Source organism: Enoplosus armatus, chromosome 3 (assembly GCF_043641665.1).
Source record: "Enoplosus armatus isolate fEnoArm2 chromosome 3, fEnoArm2.hap1, whole genome shotgun sequence".
Lineage (NCBI taxonomy): Eukaryota > Metazoa > Chordata > Actinopteri > Centrarchiformes > Enoplosidae > Enoplosus > Enoplosus armatus.
The window spans coordinates 2,787,569-2,809,989 of record NC_092182.1 but is presented as its reverse complement, the minus strand read 5'-3'; the positions used below and the strand labels follow the sequence as shown (position 1 = coordinate 2,809,989).

At 45.8% G+C, this 22,421-nt stretch overlaps 1 protein-coding gene across 3 annotated transcripts in view; it reads right to left on the bottom strand.

Moving 5' to 3' along the window:
* cadpsa (Ca2+-dependent activator protein for secretion a) overlaps positions 1 to 22,421 on the bottom strand; it is a 134,992-nt gene that overhangs the window by 79,036 nt on the left and 33,535 nt on the right. For all 3 annotated transcript variants that reach the window (XM_070902006.1, XM_070902007.1, XM_070902008.1), the window contains exons 4-8: positions 11,611 to 11,691; positions 10,984 to 11,220; positions 7,580 to 7,701; positions 1,963 to 2,074; positions 1,718 to 1,857 (exon numbers count right to left, since the gene is read on the bottom strand). In XM_070902006.1, coding sequence (XP_070758107.1) covers positions 1,718 to 1,857; positions 1,963 to 2,074; positions 7,580 to 7,701; positions 10,984 to 11,220; positions 11,611 to 11,691 — 692 coding nt within the window. The remainder of the gene's footprint in view (positions 1 to 1,717; positions 1,858 to 1,962; positions 2,075 to 7,579; positions 7,702 to 10,983; positions 11,221 to 11,610; positions 11,692 to 22,421) is intronic.

Genomic DNA, 22,421 nt, shown 5'->3' with positions numbered 1-22,421 from the left:
TCACGCTACAAGCGACGCCCGCGGTGAGTTTGAGAGCGCAGGGGGAATAAATGGAGGATGATAATGATCATGTCGGCATGCTGATACCGAAAAATGCCCTGCCCTCGATGGAGCCATTAGAGATTTGTGACACAACTGCAAAACCCTCTATAATCGTGAGGTAGAGCTGGGTAACCTCAACGTTGGTGTATTTATTTATTTTTGTTTAACTGTTAACCTTCGTAGAGACGAAAAGTAAAGTGACAGCAACAAGCAGTGGGAATCCCAGGATCCGCTGTGAATGTGTCGTTCTCTAGGGTTCAACTCTTGTTATATTTTCTCTGACACTGTCATTGTGGGGTCCCAGTAAGCTATCCCAGCGCTATACCAGGACCTCCCCTGTGCTCAATAACCTTAATATCCTAACTGCATCCCATTTAGCTTGACCTGCTCCGGCCCTGGCGGGTGCCATGCCATTGTTTCCCGACACCCCAATAGTGCGGAAAATGTCCCATTTGTCCGACAGCCCGTTCCATTGCTCCGAAAATACACACTCCGCCTCGCCGTTGTTAGTTTACCGATCGAATCAAATCAAGTTGAACTATATGGCAGGTTTAAAGAATTGACCAAAGTGCTGAACGAAAAGAAGTGAACAGCTTAACAGAAGCATGTAAAAGACATCAGTAGAAAATAATAATAAAATAAAATGGCACAATAACAAATCAAAAACAAAGTATGTGCACAAATGCAAAACAGAAAAAAAAAAAACTTGTAAGATCAATTTATAGAAAATAAAAGATTATGAAATACTAAAATATTGAAAGCACTAAGAGCAACCAGAGGCCAGTGAGAACATCTACGTCTTGAGTTTTGTCTTGAAAGTCTCAATGGAGGCTATTCCAAAGCTTTGGAGCTGCCACTGCAAAGGCGCGTTCTCCCTTCGATCATGGAACCGATAAAAAACAAGTGTTCAGAGGATCTGAGAGGCCTGGCGTTGGAGTCGGGGGGGGAAGAGAAGTTCCGAAATGTACAGGGGTGCCAGCCCATGCGTGGCTTTAAAAACAAATGAAAGAACCTTGAAATCAATCCTTTACTGTGTTTGACGGGTGGTTCAGCGGCTGCCGGCCCTGTCCGTGGTCCTGAATCAGCAGGGGTCTTTCTGGCCTTACACAGCAATTTCACTGTTGTTGGTGTCCCTGTCACCTGATTTGTTAGATGCAGGCTGGTCTAAAAACAGTTTTAGAATGCAGGGTCTTATCAAATGGGGTCCACGGCCTTATATTGTACTTTACTGTGGGTCCATCCTCAAAAAAAAAAGAAAAAAGCATCTTTTACTGCAGTTGAAAATGTCTGCCTGTGTAGTAACAACTGGTAACCACAAGAGGGAAGCAAAACATTATCTTTTGGGCAAAGCACCTCCAGTAAAACACCTTATTACATGGTGCGCATTGATGAATCTGCATCTGGCATGCCTCGAGGACGCAAAGGCGCCAATGGAACCTTCAGTGTTTGTAAAGAATCAAGCTTTACCATTTGACCAGGTGTCTCTGAGACCCTTCTGATCTTACCCTAACCCCCTTTTGGTAAAACCTGCTACACATTGTGTACCAAAGGTCATCGTTTCTCCAGCAGTACACACCAAAACAATGCGTGTTCTTTGGCAGTACTTGTAGCGCATGGCACCATGATGACACAAACGACTGCATGATGAGTTCAACTAAAAATCGCTGTCGCTTACCCACAATGCTTCATGTTCTGTGGTTTGTCCATGCGAATGGCCAGTTTGATCTTGAGGTCATTGTCCGGACAGCCTTTAGACACCGTCATCTTGTGGAGCTCAGACTGCTTGGGACTATTGGGGGTCGGGTGGAGCACAACCTGGGGAGCAGCAATAATAATGTGTGTGAGCTATACGATACATAACTGTACAAAAGGCTGTATCGAGTTACATTATCAAAATGTAGCAGCGTTTTCATTTCTCACCTTCCCCAGCTCCTTATCTTCCAGAGCCAGCACTCCTGTGCTCTCAGTGAACAGCTTCACCTTCACAGCGGGTAACGGCTGGGTGGTGGTGAAGTCACCCTGGGTCCCCCAACTACACACACACACACACACCCAGGTACAAACACAAGAAAGAAAGCACTGTGTTATGATGTCGCCTCTGGGACTGTTGCGCTTTCACTTAGCTTAGCTGCTGTTTACAACAGCTCCAACTAGAACTAGTAGGGGCTGGCAGATCTGGACCTGCTTGCACTGTCAAAACGAGGACGGGTTCAGCGGAAGCGCAGCTAAACTGTACCCAGGACAGATGTATGATGGAGTTACCTGAAGATCTACCCGACACAGGTGCTTCAGAGCAACGAGCAGCATCGTAGCAGTCGGTGTAATAGACCTTTCCCCCCCCCCCCAGCAGACATTTTGACATGTCATAGCAGGAAAAGCACTTTTTTTGCGATCCACTCAGAGGAGGTCCTGGTGTTGTTCATGTCACTACTTACACCTGTGCTTTTCCTGCTATGACAAGCCAAAATGTTATGCTTTGAAAAAAGGGCCCATTGTCGGGCTTCCCTTGGTACTTCAAAACAGCCTCATTTTCATGTTTTACTTTTTGCTGTTTCACAAGGCCATTTAAATGAGGCAGGGTTTAAGAGACCACGTGAGTTAGCTCCAGACAGCACGGCTTTTTGGTCAAAACAATGTAATATTTCGATCTGTTATGATGTGTTCAAAGAGCCTGAAATGGGTTTACAGTTTACATCACGGTGACCCTGATTCTTCCCCTGGGACAGTCTGCTAAGCCACAGGCGTTTTGTCCGGCAGCGTTTCACGTGGACGACTTGCACGCGATTCTGCTGAAGAAAGGTGTTTCCTGGTGCAGCCCTCAGGAGAGGAGCTCTGGGGAGTCACGCTTTCACACCAAAGGTGATTAAAGACAACATACTGCAGCACAGGGCGACCATTATGAGAGGAGATGTCCTCCAACAAAAAAAAAAGAAAAAAACGAAACTATTCCTGACTGCAGACACAGCAGAAGTAAATAGTGAGAATAAAATAACTACGACGAGCTGTCACTCTCAGCGTAGCTGTGAGTCATCTTGTGAATCGCTCGTTATCTCCATTGCGGTGCCATCGGTCTGCGGTTGTAGTGGTTAAAGGCCCCCGTCTCCAAGTGATGCAAATGTTTAACAGTTCCGTGGAAAGAACCGAGGAGCCGTTTTAATGTCCAACCACAGCTTTCAAAAGACTGCATTCAGAGTTTCTACTCTTCTGCCATTGCAAGCTAAATAAGATGTTTCAAATGGCACAAGGGAAGCTCACAGCTGCTGATCGTGGCTGCAAGGACTCACTTGTTGTCTCAAACATATGACTAATATCTAGGTGCCTCTACCAACAAGCAGCAAGCAGCAAATGTGTTTGGGTGTTCCTGGCAAGGAGAGGTGTAGCTGTGTCTCGCGCTTTGAAAAAAAGGTGACACTACTTGAGCCGCATTTAGCCAAGTTTTGATTTGGAACATGGATTCCAGAAAGTTCTAAACCTTAAAGCCGCTCTAACCTAATCTTTTTTGATATACGTGTAACATGAAAGGTGTCCCCCGTAGTGACGAACGTCGCCCTCAGGTCTGCAAAGTGTTTTAGTGTCTTTCAGCCCCTAACCCTCACCTTTTTCACCTTGTTTGCAGCAGTAGCAGTCAGCTGGTAGACGCAGTGGAGCATCGAGCAGCTAAAAGAGACAGATATTTCTCTCGGGAGACTAAAACCAGAACAAAAAGGAGAATAAATATTGGACAAAACAGCTTGTTTTTGCTGCCCTCGCGTGGCAAAAGACACTCATTTAATGCCGTCGATTTTCACAAAGAATTTCAGCACCCAAACCAGCTCTCAAGCAGTCCAGAGGACTCCTGGGTCACTAAGAGCTACTCACAATCAGTCGAATGACATAGACCAGTCACTCCAATGAAATGAAACAGGACGTCACCCATGGCAACAGGGTCAACCGGTGGCATTTGGAGGACTCCTGGTGGTAAGATAGAACAGCTGATGCTGAATGTGGCCCCTGGTGGCCAAAGGATCCGAGTCAGGACACCGTTGTCGGTGTAATAAACCCTATGGAGGGATATCTGCTATGTTACAAATACAGCCACTGGGTTTTTTTATGTACAGTGCTGCCACATGTTTCTTTATTCTTTGCAGAGATTTTGATACGAGGCCTGTGGTTGTGGTTGAGTAACGATGTTTCCACAGGAGAAATCCATTTAACATCCTGCCGCCCACACCTCAGAGGATGTTACTAATGTCCTGTACTGAGCGGCGGACACAGAAGAAAGGAACTCAAGAAAATGACAGAGGGTCAGATAAATATTGTGGATGGGAAAAGCCGCGAAGTGAAGCTCTGAAGAGAGAACTGCAGAGCTTTTACAGCTGCATTTCATCTATTAACCTAGCCTGGCATCTCCGAGGTGAATTGAGGAAACGTCTGTGCACAAAATGTCTGAATCGTCGACTGCAGAAAGATACGCTCTTCCTTTCACGACCATTGACCATTTTAGGATTCCTTCCTTGTTTAAGCGCGCAGGTCCATTTTGTCACTTCAACATTGACATCCTTTGTTTCCTCGTGTGATCACGAGACAATTCCTCACCGATCTCAACGTACCGAGCTTTATTATCTGCATATTAGATCAAATCACCCGCTGTCTTTTCCTGATCATCGCAGATTCTAATACGGTAATCAGTTGTAATTAGCAGACACAATGCGGCCTCTGCCAATTATGTTGCCACTCACATTCGACATGAGCAGATAACCGTTATTACACTGTAGCCTTCTGAAACTGCGTTACTGCCACTGAACAAAATGTCCCTGTAATGTTCCTACGGGGACCAATAACAGCAGATTAGCAGTTTACAGTAGACACCAGTGAATTAGATAAAGTCGCTGCAATATTCTTTTAACTTTCCTGTAGGGACTAATAATGTGCCTGTGATAGTAAACAGTTAACGTAATATAGAGGCCTTAGATTAGACAGGACAGTGCACGGCGCTATGTCTGCAGATTATGCGTTCCTCATCAGGATGACTGTTTTGGGAGAGTAGGGAAATCCAGAAGAGGCATTCCCAGCTCAGCTTCACCTACTCGACACCCACCTCGCATTTCAAGTGCACATCCAGAGACTCCTAAAGAGTTGAGATAGGGGTGAACGAGAAACTACATATTCAGAGTCAGAGCAGGCCACATCTTAAACGCTCCGTCTCAAACGCATGTCTTTGTGCAGTTATTACTTTCAAATATCCTCCAATTTGGTCCGGAAACTGCGCGCAGAACGCGTTGAACCAAAAGCTAGACTCTATGACGGAGCGAGGAGGATTCATCTTACACTTCCTCCTTGGACTCATCACTGTGTTTTCGCAACCTAAAAGCACTCAATGCCCTTACCTGTACAGCACTTATTCATTTGTGCCGTCCATAACAGAGTTACGCTCTTCACTTTGTAATATTTTGCCAAGACATTAGTCCGCCAGATTTGCGCAAATAACTAAAACTTTGCTTTTAAAATGATAATTATGGTTTAAGATCCTTTTCCTGTATCAAAATACGGAGCATTATTATACACTCCCTCTTTATCTAATAATAATACTACTTTAAACATTTATACAGATGCTGTGTACTTTTTTTTTAATTAAGCATTGAGGTCTGAAGTTCAGCTCTTATATATGAAGAACGTTTTGTCCAACTCGCAACTTTTGTTGTTCTTGGTTTGTCTTATCTTTGCGCTACTTAACGTTCTTTGTCCTCACTGTGTGGGACAACAACATGTCTGGTGGAAAATAGTGCTGTTTTTTTAATTTATTCATTTAAAACATGTATTCAAAAAACATTGTATTGATATAAAGTATATTACAATAATATAAAATACAGCTGACATGTCCACAATCATAGACCATTAGATCATAGACCTTTGTGTACAGTCTTAACTTGATAGTTGTCCTTCCTGCCTGACGCAAATTCTGCACCCATGATAATAATGATAATATATATTGTAAAAAAAAAAAATCTGCAGTGGATTTTAGATTTTGGATTTTAGGAATTAGGATTTGTGCTGCAATCACCCAGTCCTCATGTGTGCCAGACTTCAAAGACCAGGCTAGATTTGTGTCAAGCATCTTCAGTATTAAAGCAGGCCAGTTGAGAGAGATGAGCAGTGTTTCCAGCCAGGATCTGGTCTCCCGTGTCGGCCATTCTCCCATCACTTACTCCTGCTGTACTAATATAACAGCTTGAACGATCAAACGAAGTAGCAAACAAAGACTGAATCCGGAGAGCAGGAAGTGTAAGTGATGAGACAATGAATGAGTGGCTACCATGGAGACAAGATGTGACCTGTGATATCGCATCTGACACTGAAGCACTGTTACTTTTACTGGCCCTCAGCTATGGAAATAACAATGTGGATGATGAAGGGGCAAAATGCCTTGTTACCTCAGTGAGACATGAAATTATGCGTTCATCCAGCTGAGCCCAAACACTGCTGGGAGCATACTTTCTCACAAACAGAACACATTTTCATGCATTTACACCCAAACACTAAACCAGACCTAAATGTTGGAGTCTGATTCGTGGACTGCAGAGGTGAGTGAGATCAGAATGTGGACATATATGCCCACACGCGGTATAATGGCACATGTGACCATAAAATGACGTTCACGCCTGCCTGAACAACCACAGTGCTCCATTTAATGAAAACACGAGTCAAAATGCTACTAAAGCACGACATGCACAGCACGCTACTTAAGAGAGTACACACGGGGTAGTCTTCGGGTTAGGTACCGTTATTTGACCAGCAGATGGCAGTGTGTAATATTCTGCTCCGACTACTACACCCATTTAGAATTACTGCCACTGGAATTGTCGCCCCGGCAGTTGAATGCCTCCGCCAACCAGTCAAGTTCACGTCCATGTCTGTCCAGACTCATAACAACAAATGCACTTGATGACTATGTGAAGATGGATTCTTATAGTAGTGTAGCTACACAAAATGTGGTGCTTTTGTTTTCTCCCTGGCATTTTCAGATGTGATGCCTCCCTGTGAGCTGCAGGCGAGACTCACTCACAGGGTCACGATCAGCTCCCACGCGTTACGTGAATGCGATGGCGCTCGATATTTCAGAACGAGGCAGGAAGTGAAAGGCAGGATGGACGAGATGTAGGGAAGCCCCTCATTGTGTCGTCCCGGTCGACGTGTGTGTGTGTGTGTGTGTGTGTGTGTGTGTGTGTGTGTGTGTGTGAGTGTGTGAAAACCTGTGAGTCAAAAGTGTCACCTCTTCAGTGTCCAACTGTGAATATTATGGTCATCCATTCTTCAGTTACGGCCTAAAACGTGCTTCGTGAGGTCACAGTGACCTTTGACCTTTGACCACAAAATTCTAATCAGTTCATCCTTGCGTCCAAGTGGACATTTGTGCCATTGTGGGAATTGGATGGACGGACGGACGGACAAAAACGTGACGGAGGTTTTGTTTTGCAGTGTTTGTATGTGTGTGTATGTGTGTGTGTGTGTGTGTGTGTGTGTGTGTGTGTGTGTGTGTGTGTGTGTACGCTGTACATACGTGGGTTTCGAGGCCTCAGCCTGGTCCGTCTGCAGTTTATGTCCTCCCTCCACCTCCATGGTGCAGTAAACGATCCTGTTTGGAGCCAACGACTTCAAACCCTGGACCTCCATGATCACCACCTGCAACACACACACACACACACACACACACACACACACACAGACACACACAGTCATATTTGATACACACAAAGAGAGGAGGTGATAGGGGGAGGGAAGTTTGAACAGCAAATTAGAAAAAAAAAGAAGAAAATAAAGCCAGCATTGTCCCTTCCATTTAGAGTGTCAATATAGCTGATCAAACAACAGAGGCAGTTGTTATCGGTGACAAACTGTACAGACGACTGCATAAGTGCTGGTTACATTAAATTACTGTTAGCAGGAAGCATTTATGAGCCTCAGTTGAATCACTATTTTATACGTAATGCTGTTGTCTAACTGTATGGGGGGGGGGGGGGGGGGGGGGGGTTCCCCTCTCTTTTTGTTTTGGCATTTCAACACATGCAACAAGCTTTTCAAAATGAAAACACCAATGTGGACAAAACCCCACTTGAAAACGGTAATCTTGACTGGCCTGAGGCACCAGGACGTCTCTAACTGACTCTTGGTTATCGTCCATGAACTGAGCGAACCGCACATCCTACGAATGCTGTGTGCGACAGGCTGTTGTGGGCTGAAACGTCATGAGTTTCACATATTTACATATACTTTGCATATCTTTCGCAAGAGCTGTTCTTGGGGGGGCTTCATGAAAGTACTTGGAACCAGCTGAACCATCTTGAAACTCCTGGACTTGCGAGAGACTATTTAAACTATGGTGCTGGAAATGTAAAACGACCGTGAGTCTGCAGAGGATTCTGGCCTTTCTACCTCAGATTAACAGGCTTCACTTTAGGAAAGAATTGTGTTAAAATATCCACAAAGCCTGCGATGGTTTTTTTTCCTTGTTTGAAAACCAGAAGTAAAGAAAACGGATGGTCCGGCATTTATGCAATCACAGAGCAATTGTAGAGAGCAAGCAAGGAGTGTGGAGTGTCGTCAGGGTTTTTGAGCCTCAAGAGTATTCCTACTTTTTCTTTGCCGTCAGCAGACGGGTCTTATTTGTTTGCTATCTCTCAAAGCCGTTCAATCTCAGCGCACTTTCAAATCTCTCAATAGCTTTGTCATCAGTAAGCTTCCACATGTTTTGTCCAGTGGGCTGTGGGAAGGGTTTATGTTGGTACCTGAAAGAAGTAGGGAATTGCGTAAGCCTTGTGAAACTGCAAATTGTGCAAAAGATAGAACATTGTATTCACGAAGATATGTGCCTCTTTTCTCTGAGATGCTAGACACCAGCAACATGGAGGCAGTAAAATAATCATGGTGCTGCTGGACTGTTTTGCTCCATGGATCTTTGCGGAGGACAAACACCCACAGAGGCTGGACACAGGTATTTGGACAGCTAATTTATCATGCGAGTGGTGAGGAGGTGCTGCACTCTGTCTCCTTCTCCTTTTCAACATAAAAATGGACCTGCCCGTCAACCAATTAAGGTTCAAAAAGTCTGTCAGTCAGTCGAAATCCTGGGAGACATTTCCTCTCATTAGCAAGTCCAGATGCTAATCCCGAGACGCCAGCCACGGTTCATGGGGAAGAACACTGTGAGGTGGAATAATATGGCAGTAGCTGGGCTGAATTAAAAACCACATTAGCCAGTTTTCTCCGGGCAGCGGGAACGTGTCTCTTTATGTCTGAACCTTTCAGCTTTCCCTCGACACAACCTGACAGTCAATGCCTCGCTTAAGGGCCTTTGCGTTACCTAACTGTGTGTAGAAATGTGTTCTGTGTAACGCATTTCGACCAAAAGCCGTAAAAATAGAAACGTGTTAAGATCACCGCATGTTCGGCAGAATTCTGCACAAGCGAGTGCAGACTGTACGTGGATGGGTGAGAGAAATAGAAGCTCGTTTTATACCTGACATTAGAGCTACCCTGTGGAGGTGTTTGACTAGTAGCGCTGTGGAGCAATGTTTTTAAAGCGTGGGTCTCCAGTTTGTGGACGGTTTTCGTGCTATTCCACTGATTGAGCGGTGACGTGCCAGCAAACGTAGCAACAAAGACAAGGAAGGAAGAAAAAACTGCTAGCTCGCAAACATGCATGTAAACAACGCAAAATACTGTGGTTTGCAAGACCACAAGGATACGCACAACGCATTTTAGGAAGAAATACTGAATGTGTCTAATTTCTGAAGTGCTAAACCATTAATGTTCCCAGAGGATTGATTCTTAAGGATTTCCGTGACCCCACCCCGCCATCAGCTCAGAGTATTCTACTGACCTATGAAGGGAGGCGTGTTCTTCTGCACAAGACTTTCTGATTAACCATTGCATGACGTGACAAGTATATTGACTTGAAGAGGACCCAGGATGCAGCACAAACTTTGTTCCATAAGTTCAGGTGTGGGTGACATGGTGCCCCTTAAAGTACATATAACTTTTACTTAATCGGGTAATCCCATTGAGATAAAGACCACACTACCACTGACTATCCGTGTAAGAATTTGGCCACAGTTTGGCACACTGACCATACGCAGTCCAGCCATTGGTAGAAACTAGGTTTCCACCTCGCCTTGTCATCTTTAGTTTGAGTGACATGACGGCATCTTTATTTATTGCTTCCAGGTCATTTGGATGTACAAATTATCACAAAGAGAATGAACAATTACAATGAGCTTTACTGAGCTCCCAGCCACATCTCATGGCCTTCATCAACAGAGGGAGTCTACTCAGTTGCCATGGAGGTGGCTTAGTTATTATCGCATGGCCAACGTATGAAATTGGACCAGCAAGTCCTGTAAGTGGAACTTGTGCTAACTTGTAGAGATCATAAACCTGTTCAAGGATGGGCTCTTGTGTCGGATGTGGAAAAATTCAATCCAAATCCCAAAATACATCCATACCTTTTCCAAGGTCAAGAATGAACATCCAAGCTCAACAATGAAAATGAGTAAAAATACAAAATCTACATTTACTTATGTGGAATACAAATAAGTCTCTTATTGTCTAATTGTATGTTGAAAAGGTGATGATCTGCTTGGATGTATTGGAGTTATTTCTATGCTTATCGCTTCATTGCTCTTCCCATCATACTCGTCATGTTGTCTAATGCGTCCTTCAAGGGCACCGTGAGGCCCACAACAAATATTCAAATACATACTCTGCTTCCCAGAGAATGTACCCTTTCCATTTCGGACAGTGCCAACCCACATTTGAACTGTCAGTGCTGCCCACTAGCTGTCAATCTATCAGAAAGACCACATGATGATTGTCAACGTCAGCTACCTCTCTGTCAGACATTGCATTGCACTGTTTAATGTAAGCCATTAAAACAAGTAAACACACGTCACTGACGAGTCCACCAACCTCGAGGGTGAAGGACAGCACCACGTCGGATTTGGACAGCGTGTTCTCGTCCTCCTGGCCCATGTCCATGATGGACGTGTTGTGGCCCCGCTTCAGCTTCTGCAGCTTGAACTCTCCTCCCTTGGACACCGGCATGCTCTCCAGGTTGGCCATCAGCAGGTTGACGGAGGATCGCAGCTCCTCAATGTACATGGCCTCCATCTCTCTGGATGCAAACCTGGGAAACCTCCCACCGTACTGACCAACACAGGAAGGCAGCCAAGTTATTGATTAATGAGCGTGATTCACTGAATGCCTAAAACAACCTTATTGGGAGTAAAATGGCACCAGTTGTAAATAATGTTGCGACATAAACAAAACCTGTATTGATCTGAACTCAAACATTAAACTAAATCAGATAATCATGTAAAAATAAATCTGAATACTGTAGATCTAAAACTTCAATGACTTAACTTGAATCAATATTCAGTTTACGTCCTTGGTATTCAATCATCATTACCTTCCCCCATCCATTCTTTCATCCCTCCATCCATCCATGCATTCATTCATCCATCCATTCAATCCATCCATCCATCCATCCACACACCCATCCATCCATCCATCCATCCATCCATCCTTGTCACTTACCCGAGCAATCTGGTCTGCCATTTGCAGTCGTCCATCCAGCTCTCTTCTGATCTGGGCTGCTTGCTCATCGGGGTTGTCCAGCTGGGGACACAGACAGACACACAGTGGACTTTACAAGCGGAACCACCGTTAACCCTAACCAACCAAGTTATTGAACTGAATCAACTGTGTGTCTCTTGAGATATAGGTCTTTACACGGCGCTTGGATTGGAGCACTGGCCCTTAAATCTCTGTATAAAAACTCGACCAAAACCAAAACAGTGCCAAAAATGTCCTCGTTGATTAATTCAGCATGGCAAAAAGAAAACAAACGGAGGACACAGGAGATACTCAATCATCATCCGTCATTCAGCTGCTGCTGTGACTGCCCCCCATTGCTAACTACAGTTGCTAGCTGCAGAAAAAAGTAAAAGATTCCACAACGAAGATGTGATGCAGAACATCAAACTGGAAAACAAACAAAAAAAAATCAGATGCACCCTCAACGGCCCCATTAAGAGATCTTACAAAACCTGGCACCCATCAATAAACTATGTGAGTAGTTTATCTGGCCTGGGAACTGTGAACTCGTGTGATGTTGGGGTTTGTTTTTTTTTGTTCCTTTCCAGTATTCCTCATCTTTTTGCACATATTTGTACCTTGAGATGACAGCTTATGGCAATGTCTTGTGAATGGGAAAAATCTCTTTAAATAAAGGCTGTGTCCTGCAAGCCCACTTGTACCCATAATCACAGCGAAGAACGCCCTCTGGGGGATATTATCGCTTCTGTCAATACCTTCTCTTTCCAGTTGGCCAAAAGAAGCCTTGCTGCTTACAGAGACCAGTGACAGAGAGCAAGAATCAATCTTATAACTATGTGGAATTCATCAGCCCCCCCCCCCCCCCCCCCCCAGCCAGGGGGCTATAGGATCAATACTACCTCTGCAGCCCTGCCTGCTTATTAGGAGGGAGCTGGAGCAGGCTAATGGTAGTGTTGTGTGTGTGTGTGTGTGTGTGTGTGTGTGTTGTGGTCAGTCAGCAGCATGACGCACACAGGCACACAGGTGTGTTTCTCCCCTAAGTGAAGTCACACACAACAAATGCGTGTTGTATGCACACAAGAGAGCGAGACACCCGGGGCGAAGCAGTTGTGGGCGCGGTGGTAGTCGCATCAACATCGTCCAAGACTATCTAGAGGACTTCTGAGAACTCAAGGTGAGGCTTCTGCTCATCAACTTAAACTTCAACCAGCCTTTTTCTCAAGAGATCATTGTTTTTACAAGCATTTTCTGATCTGCAACCTTCATAATTAAGGTCGTGTCAACTTTAGGCAACTGAAACTCTATTCATTTATTTTTTTCTGCAAGCACAACTTCCACATATTATCACCTTATAAAGTTGTTGGGGTTGATACATTGAGCAGACCTGGCCCGATTCTTTAAACCAATCGCAATCGTTGTGCTCGGCGCCGAGCCCAGGATGCAGCAAACGGCGCTCTTGCAAAGCGGTAACACGCAGATAGCAGATGGGGGAGGAGAATGCCGACAGCCTACATCCGGTGAGCCGGACTGGGTCTCCATCAGCTCCTGAGAAAAACATCTGGCTCTTAAGGTGCTAAATGCTCCACAGCTATATGTTCACCAGCTAGCTCTCTAATTCTGTCTGCCGTTTGGTGCGGGGCAGGTAGTGCAGCGTTTTGTTTTTTGTTTTTTTTCTTTACTGCCAACAACTGCCTGCCGGCGCAAGGTCGATCGGAGCTCAAATCGTTTAAATCTTTTTCCAAGCAAAGAATAGAGCTTTAACAGCAATTTGATCCACAAACATTGAGTGTGCAGGTTTAAAGCCGGGGAAAGACGGTTAAAAAGGAGCCAGCGTTTACTGTTAGTAGAAGAAGAGGTGAGAACAAGAAGTCTCAGTGTGTGCATTCTACCATCCAACCTGACTTCCTCCCTAAGAGGCCTTGACAGCATGACAGCGTCACGCTTACGTCCGCAGCTGTTATTCACACGACCACAAGAGACCGCTCGCCGAGAAAAACACAAATGACAACAAATCAATGTTTGTGGGGGGGTTTTTTTGGGTAGGGGGACAATCTCCAAAATACAGCACGTGTGACAGCGTCATACAGTTTGGAAAATGGAAACACAAAGGGGCTCACTTAAGAACAGGATCAGAGATTAGGGGTTTGATGAACTGCTTCTACCAGTTAAGATTGTCTAATAAAACCAGTGTGCATTTTCAGCTCCACATGCTGCTGCAGCTCTTAGAATAAAAGCACGGAATGCCTCGTGTCTTCACAGTGGGGGGGGGGGGGGGGGGTTAAACGGTGGAGGAAGCGTGGGCAGACCGGGCCGTTTGGAGCAGCGAGATGAAACAGCCTGCTGCAGGGGGAAGCCAGGAACTGATGACCCACCACGAACAATATGTCAGAAGACAAACTCTGGTTACCTCATTTAACCCAGGCAACAATATATTACGTTCTCCTGGTTTACAGTTTCACCAAAATGATCTAACGATTCTAATTCCATCAAATGAATTTGCGGTTATGTCTCTACATGGGAGATAAATCTCCAGATTTTGTTTTGGTTTCCAAGAGGCTTCCGTAAGCATTGTACCACCACCACCACCACCGAGAGTCATCACCACAACTCTGCACCTCCTCTCAGCTTTATGGAGCCTTTTAGTGTTTTTAGGCTCATTGTTTCAGCGTCACGGTCCATTGCTACAGCCGTTTGGTTCACTCTCACTGCTCTCATCGACCTCACCTCCAGCAGCAGCAGCAGCAGCAGCAGCAGCAGCAGCAGGCAGCTGTTCTCAGAAAGCAGCTCCAAAATGGCAGGATATTTCCCCATATTGTCTACACGGGATGCGTTTGGGCACAGTATTGAGTGTAGGTCAGTGCACAATCACCGTAGTGCAAAACAAAGTGGAAGAAAATAGACTTGAAGCGTAAAAACACGTTATACCACAGCCTTGATCGACAGTGGCATTGAGACGAGACGCTCCAGCCAAATTCTAAAAAAATGTGCCATATACGTTTCATTTTTTTCATGACTGACCTCACTTGACTCCTAGACCCATCTGTTGGCTCGGAAATGATCTTGTATCGTTTCCCTGATTGGCGCGTTTCTTGAGGGAATCTACTTTTTCAGCTGAAGTGATAGACAGGTGGGAATGAAAGAGAACAGGCAGGTACAGAAGGCTGATGGGATTGTTCTCTCACTCTGTGCCTCTCTCTCTCTCTCTCTCTCTCTCTCTCTCTCTCTCCCTCTCTCTCTCTCTCACCCGTCTGTCCTTGCCATTGATTTTCTCCCACTGTCTGCATTAACATCTTGCCAGAACACCCACCCCTGCTGTTACCACTGACTGAGGAGCACGTTCGAATTACTGCCGTCTCCCAGGCATGCACGACACACACACACACACACACACACTTTGATATGCACCACCGAATATACACATCAAAAAGCGCGCAGGGCAATGCTGTGTGCGCTCGCACGCTGTTAATCGCTCCCTCCGATATCCAGAGAGAAAGCAGCATGCGCACATGAAACAGAAGACAGTGAGCCTGGCGTCTCAGATTGAAGGCATGCAAGCTTTCTAGTTCTCACCATAAATGCACAGTGTACGCAGAAAACGGCAGAAAATGGCACCTATCCCCCTGTCCTCACGACTCCACATTTCGGCAACAAAACGACTCCATTAATTCACCAGAACGCAGGAGAGCAGTCTCTGAAATGAACAGATACCCCGGGTGTCTGCAGGCTGGCAAGTACGCTGACCAACCACATCACTGACCCGTAATTAGTGACTTAGTGATAGTGATTATGTCATTACTTAATAGCATATATGTCGGTTACTTTTTAGTTAATTATTATATAATAATAAATGGCTATACACTTTTGGAATAGGATTGGCTTTCCTCCTGATCGGGATCCCAAGTGAATCCAAGCACCAGTTCAGTGAAGTGCAATAACCACCCCCCCCGCCCCATCCTCCAGGTATAGGGACTTGAGGTTTAAGTAGACAAGTTTGCTGGCTACTTTGGTGGGTGCACAGGTGTTTCAGAATCAGAATCAGAATCAGAATCAGAAACTGTTTATTGCCAAGTAACATACATTACAAGGAATTTGCTGTGGTCTGAAGGTGCTATTGTTTTGATAACAAATAAGTAGAATATAAAAGCTAAAATAACAATAAGAATAAAAATAAAAATAAGATAAGATAAATAACAACAGTGCAGTGACCAGAATAAAGTAAAGTGTCCAGATAAAGTGTCCAGTAGGGGGTGAGTGCGTTAATGTAACGCAGTGGGGACAGGGGTGATGTACGTTAATATAACGTATAGCTTGTGGTAGTGTTCGGGGGGGTGTCAGTGAGAGTTTGTCAGGTTGACTGCAGAGGGGAAGAAACTGTTTTTGTGGCGGGAGGTTTTGGTCCTGATGGACCGCAGCCTCCTGCCAGAGGGGAGGGGGTCGAACAGATGGTGTCCGGGGTGGGAGGGGTCGGCAGCGATCTTCCCTGCTCTCCTCAGGGTCCTGGAGGAGTACAGGTCCTGAAGAGATGGGAGGTTGCAGCCGATCACCCTCTCTGCAGAGCGGATGATACGCTGCAGTCTGCGTCTGTCCTTGGTGGAGGCAGCAGCGTACCAGACGGTGATGGAGGAGGTGAGGATGGACTCAATGATGGCGGTGTAGAAGTGAACCAGCATTGTTTGTGGCAGGTTAAACTTCCTCAGCTGCCTCAGGAAGTACATCCTCTGTTGGGCTTTCTTGATGAGGGAGCTGATGTTCAGCTCCCACCGGAGGTCCTGGCTGATGATGGAGCCCAGGAAACGGAAGGACTCCACAGTGTCCACTGGAGAGTCACACAGGGTGATGGGGGCGGGTGGGGCTGCGCTCTTCCTGAAGTCTTTGAAGCGTTAAGCTCCAGGTTGTTGCTGTTGCACCAGGTCACCAGGTGGTCAATCTCCCACCTGTAGGCAGACTCATCCTCTCCAGAGATGAGTCCGATGAGGGTGGTGTCGTCCGCGAACTTCAGGAGTTTGACGGACTGGTGACTGGAGGTGCAGCTGTTGGTGTACAGGGAGAAGAGTAGTGGAGAAAGAACGCAGCCTTGAGGGGAGCCGGTGCTGATCGTCCGCGAGTCTGAGACGTGTTTCCCCAGCTTCACGTGCTGCTTCCTGTCAGACAGGAAATCTGTGATCCACCTGCAGGTGGGGTCAGGCACGTTGAGCTGGGAGAGCTTGTCCTGAAGAAGAGCCGGGACGATGGTGTTGAAGGCAGAGCTGAAGTCCACAAACAGGATCCTGGCATAGGATCCTGCGGAGTCCAGGTGCTGGAGGATGAAGTGTAGAGCCAGGTTGACGGCGTCGTCTACAGACCTGTTGGCTCTGTAGGCGAACTGCAGGGGGTCCAGCAGAGAGTCTGTGATGGATTTGAGGTGGGACAGGACCAGGCGTTCAAATGATTTCATGACCACAGAGGTCAGGGCGACGGGTCTGTAGTCATTTAATCCTGTGGGCCCTGGTTTTTTGGGGACGGGGATGATGGTGGAGGCCTTGAAGCAGGCTGGCACGTGGCATGTCTCCAGTGAGGTGTTGAAGATGTCCGTGAACACCGGAGACAGCAGTTTGAAAGCAGGCTGACAGGCTAACTGTACCATGCCTGGCACAAACATTTACAATTCAACCAAGAATACTGATAGATCTCCATCCTCAGCATCAACATTAGATTAATAATCCCCCCCCCCCCCCCTTCCTAATCGCCTCTCTGCAACAAGTTGCTATCTCCTCGAGATAGATTAACAGGCCCAAACCCTGATAGTGATTAAAAGAAAAGCAATCACTCGCCCTTAATTCAGATAAGGGGACAAGGGTTGGCATGGCAAATGAACGGGGAGGGCGGTGAGCGGTAGCCTCTGTATACAGTTGCCACGGCGACCACATACAAGAGGATAAAGGGCACTGGGGAGTGTTTGTTTGTGTGTGTGTGTCTGTCTGTGTAGTGCTCGCGTGTGTACAACCGTTTAAATGCTTCAGGAATGAGATTCAGGCATACGTCATCATCTGCCGCACATCTCTCTCTCTCACTCAAACACACACACACACACACACACACACACACACACACACACACACACACACACACAGCGGAGAGGCCAAATGCCGAGCTTAACCATGGAGATGTACTTCAAAGTGTTCAAGTTCTCCGTTTGACCAGGACAGCAGCAGCTCTTTGATGAAGCACGGTCGTGGGTTATTTGGTCCCTCCTCCATCATTTCTGTTACTGGAGCAAATATGCACAGAGAATACAAGGGTTTCACAGCCATGCTGTGCACTTGTACCGGATTAATAACCGCGGCACATGTCCTACCCTGTCCTGTTTACCTTCCATGAACAGCAAGCTGTGAGCGAGTTTGCACAGACAGACAGAGAATAAGAGAACAACCTGAGCTTACAAAGTGGAGGAAGCTGTGGAAAATTGCAGGTAATGGAAGGCTCACAATGGTTGCAATTGCATCTAGTGTCAGTCAGATACAGTTGTTCTTTGTTATGAAAAGTAGAAAAATAGTTTCTAGTGTCTAGAGTAGAACTAGAGGTAAAGATCAACCTAGGTCATAATAATTTGTTCTTGCCAGGGGCTGAGAAAAGATATACAATTTCCTGGGCTGAAGCCTAGAGGCCCTGAATTACAAAGGGTATATGAATGTCCATTAATAATACAATAATATCATAATGAAATGATCATTTTTAAGGGGTCATAAATCCTGTGGACTGATTGGCCAGTTGGTTGTCAATGGTGATATTATTTGACACTGATTGGTCACATAATGAGAGCGGTGCTGAAAAGCCAAAGGTCCAGAAAGAAAAAGAAAAGCGAGACCAGGAGTTACAGAATACCAAAGGTTAATGGGATCTCTCAAAAAGGCTCAAAAATGACGACGCAGGTGCGAGCCGTGGGCCTCGGCTGCCCAACAATGCAGTAGACCTTGTCGAGTCACTGAGACACGCGACGCTTTTGAGGAAGCCCGCAAAGTCTCCGACGGTTTGTCAGTTCTACAAAGCAGAGAGTATGAACTGTCAGGCCAAGGCCAAGTCTGCATTTGTGTTCACGCTTGTAATAGACAGACTGTTGGGGTCGGGGGCTGGACAGAAGATACAGCTTGTATCAAGATGTTCGGAAGCGGTTCGCCTCTTTGGACACAGCCACAGTCACTACCTCCGCTAAAGAGATCCGAGTTTAGGCGCAAAACAGGAAACAAATACATCTGCTCACACTGATAGAAGACGGAATTTACAGCTTTTATTCCCTAATGTTGATATCGGCCTACGAATATTCTAACAATGCCAGCGCGGAGGCCAGTGGGGAGCGATTATTCTATAACTTGAGGAAGGGGATAGATATAGTGGATACTGTGAGTCCTCCCCCCCCACCCCCACCCCCAGGGCTACTCTCACAGATGAGCATCACTCCACAATATCAGTGTGCAACTGTTGGGAGCGCAGACCTCCCCGGCTGGTTGATAAAGGCCACCGTAGTTGTATTGTCTGTCCTCTAAAAAATGTATTAGGGGTTTATCACTATTTTCCTGGTTGGCGCCCGTATGCACACCTACCTAAGTGTTTCCTGTGGGGAGGACAACTGGCGATGTGAAAATATGCGTCCTTCAGGCCGATTGATATGAACCAATTGCTCATAAGGTCTGCAAAACTTAAACAAAGTTAAAAACACGCAGGTCCAGGATGGGACGTATCTCAGGACCAGGAAATACCTTGAATAGAAACCCTGTAGCCCTCTGCTTGCTTGTGGCACTACTCGTGTGGTGCTTTTGTTTAACAAAGGCAGATATTTCCTCCTGTAACACTCGGGGAGCAACGAGGCCGGTGGAACGAGGGCGGTGCTGTGGCGAACAGAAGTCTGTAGCCCCTGGCTAGTGTCCTCAGCGCCCACTTTGACGCCGTGCATGTGATGTGAAATGGATAAAAACAAAAGGCAACTTCTTGCACTCAAGAAAGCTGGAACTGGCTAATGTTTGATACTTTTACTTAACAAATGACAAACAATTAAAGGGTTCACCCTTATTTTATTCCTTCGGTAGGAAGTAGTTCCAATGAAAATGCTTTGGTGTGGATCATCATCTGAAAAGGGAGGTTGCTGTTGAAGTAATTTGAGCAAACTGACCCTTGAATCAATTATTGAAACCGTCATTGATTATTTTTCCAATCGATGGATCACGGATGGACTGTTTCAGCACTCGCCATGCTTTCCAGTCTGTTGTCTCCAGTCTGTTGTGACCAGTTAGAGGCTTTCAGCGGCTGCTGACTCTACCACAGCCCTAATGTCTAAAACCCATCTGATAAAAAAAAAAAAAAAGGAAAGAATACCCGCTCTCCTCTTCCCTCACTACATATCCGCTGTGATGGCCGGCAATTCAATTTGTCTCCCGGCTCCAGCTATCATTACTGCCAAAGGCACATTCGTCAAGAGAGATGTGCCTCGCTTTTTGACCCCGTTGCTCTTTATATGGTGTGTGTGTGTTGTTAGAGAACAGTCATCTCATTTGATCTGGGGTACTCACTGGCCTGTTTGGAGCAATGGTACAACCAACATGGCTGCAACATGCATGTAGGTTGCTCACACAACCACTTAAACTCATGCATTTATGTTATGTACAAACACAACACTCTTTTTTTTTTTTTTTTATCTTAACTCGTCCTTTTATCTGTTATTGATAGTATGAATCTATTTTCTAAGCTTAATTGTACACATGTATTTACATGCCGTGCCGAGCTGAGGGGTCTGGGGTGTACAGGACCACCACGCCCTGGGTTCAGTTCCACACGGACTACATGGTCTACAAATAAAAATCAGCCACGCAAAAGGTTCCCTTACTAAAACACACCTCAAGTTTTTTTTTTTTTATAATCATCCATCCAGACGAATTCAACAGAAATGAATTAACTATTTACTAAAAATAATATTGCTAGCAATGCAACATGAAATGGGCTTCTTTATTCTCAACTAAATCACATAGCATGCAAAGTCTTTTTTTCTTCAGGGAGACCAGTAAACCTGCCTGTTCCTATAGCTAATGGTAATGTACCTGAACGTGACTCCACGCTGCACTTTCTTTTTCATCGGACGATGTGTTTTGTAATTTAGCTTTGCTCCAAACATCAACAGATTCTATTTCTTGGCTGCTAAACGCTCCACTATGTTCACCAACTCATTTGCCAACTTTGTCTGCCTGCTGTTTCGTGCTGGATAGGTAGTGCAAAGTGCCAGAGATTTTTTTTTCCATTTAAAAACAGCCACCAGCTGGAAATAAGGTTGATGAGAGCAGCGAGAGTGAACCAAGACAGTAAAGCTGCGGGCCACGAAACCAAAACAATGAGCTGAAAAGGTGCTAAATAGCTCCGTAGAGCTGAGAGGAAGTCGGCCGGGATGTACTAGATACATCTGTATAAAAGTAAAAATGACTTCAGAAAACGTGTAGTTAAATAAAAAGTAAAGAAAAGCAACCCTACCCCCTGCCTAACAACACTGACATTCTCCATCACAGTGGGCGTGCTGCTCTACTCGCCTGTCTGAACGGCATTCTGTGAGTCTTGAGCGCCGAAAAAATTGCTCCACAATCTGCTCTCGGTTCAACTTCTCAGCTCATTCGGTCTCGAGGCTTAATAGTGGACCAGCCCACTCAGCCTCCGCGTCCCACTGCGCTTTGCTACAGTCACGAGAGGAAATGTCATTTGTTACTTCCACCCCTGGAAGTCGGGTTACAATCCTTCCACATTACACATAGTCATTTGATCCATTGAATGACTCATGGCGACCTAAGCTTAACCAAATCTTCACCATAGGGGTTAAGAATAGGAAAACACAGACCTTTTGGCCTAGGGGGTAAGACACCGACCATGAACTGCAACGTCCCTGGTGCAAGTCCATCCGGGGTCCTTTGTCACATCTCTGGCACTCCCTCATTTCCTGCCATCTCTCTGCTAATCTCTATAAGCAAAGCTCTGCATGTCATGGTCAGATGATAGCGGATGGGCTCCGAGGTTGTAACTGTACTGTATCTAATAAAGGCATGAGACGCACCCCCAAACGTGCATTGTGGAAGGCACTGACAAACAATGTTGTCCTGCTGATAGGGGCATCAGATGATAACAGGGGTCATTCCTGAAGTCACTGACGAAGGACACTCTTCGTCATTTAGTGTTGAGGACTGTTGATATAATATGCCAACATTTCAGGGATTCGCTTAAAACTTAGTTAAGATGTAGACTTTTGCAGCCACTGCCTGTAGCAAAGTAAACTCATATTGGAGAGAGTCTTTTCGGTTGAGTTATAGAGAGTATTCAGCATCTGGCTCATTGTGCGTGGGCCAGACAGCAATCACTCCGCTAATGAGGGCAGCGACATTTGAAACACGTCGGGAAGGGGAGCGCACAGTCTCGGCTCTTGAAAAAGCATCCACCCCAGGCCACGGGCGGCAAAACAAAATCTGCATCTGCATCTGTGCTTAACTGGTTCCAACCCGAGGGGGGGGTTATCTCCAGGTTACACACCCAAAAGTCAAGACATAGGCTCGTGTGGCAAAAGGATGTTTCAACATCCCTTTAAGTGGAGGGATTTCCAGGCTCACAGTGTGGATTAAAGGATTACGTCATACACTATGCTGCGGGTTTGGATTTAGAACCTGATCAAATGACGCGCACGCGGGAGACGCACAAACAAAAATATTTGTGCAGAAGTTACTTAGCGTCGTATCATCTTTTTTAACTCAGCAAGCCATCTGTCAGTACTTTCAGAAGGCTTTACATGCTGT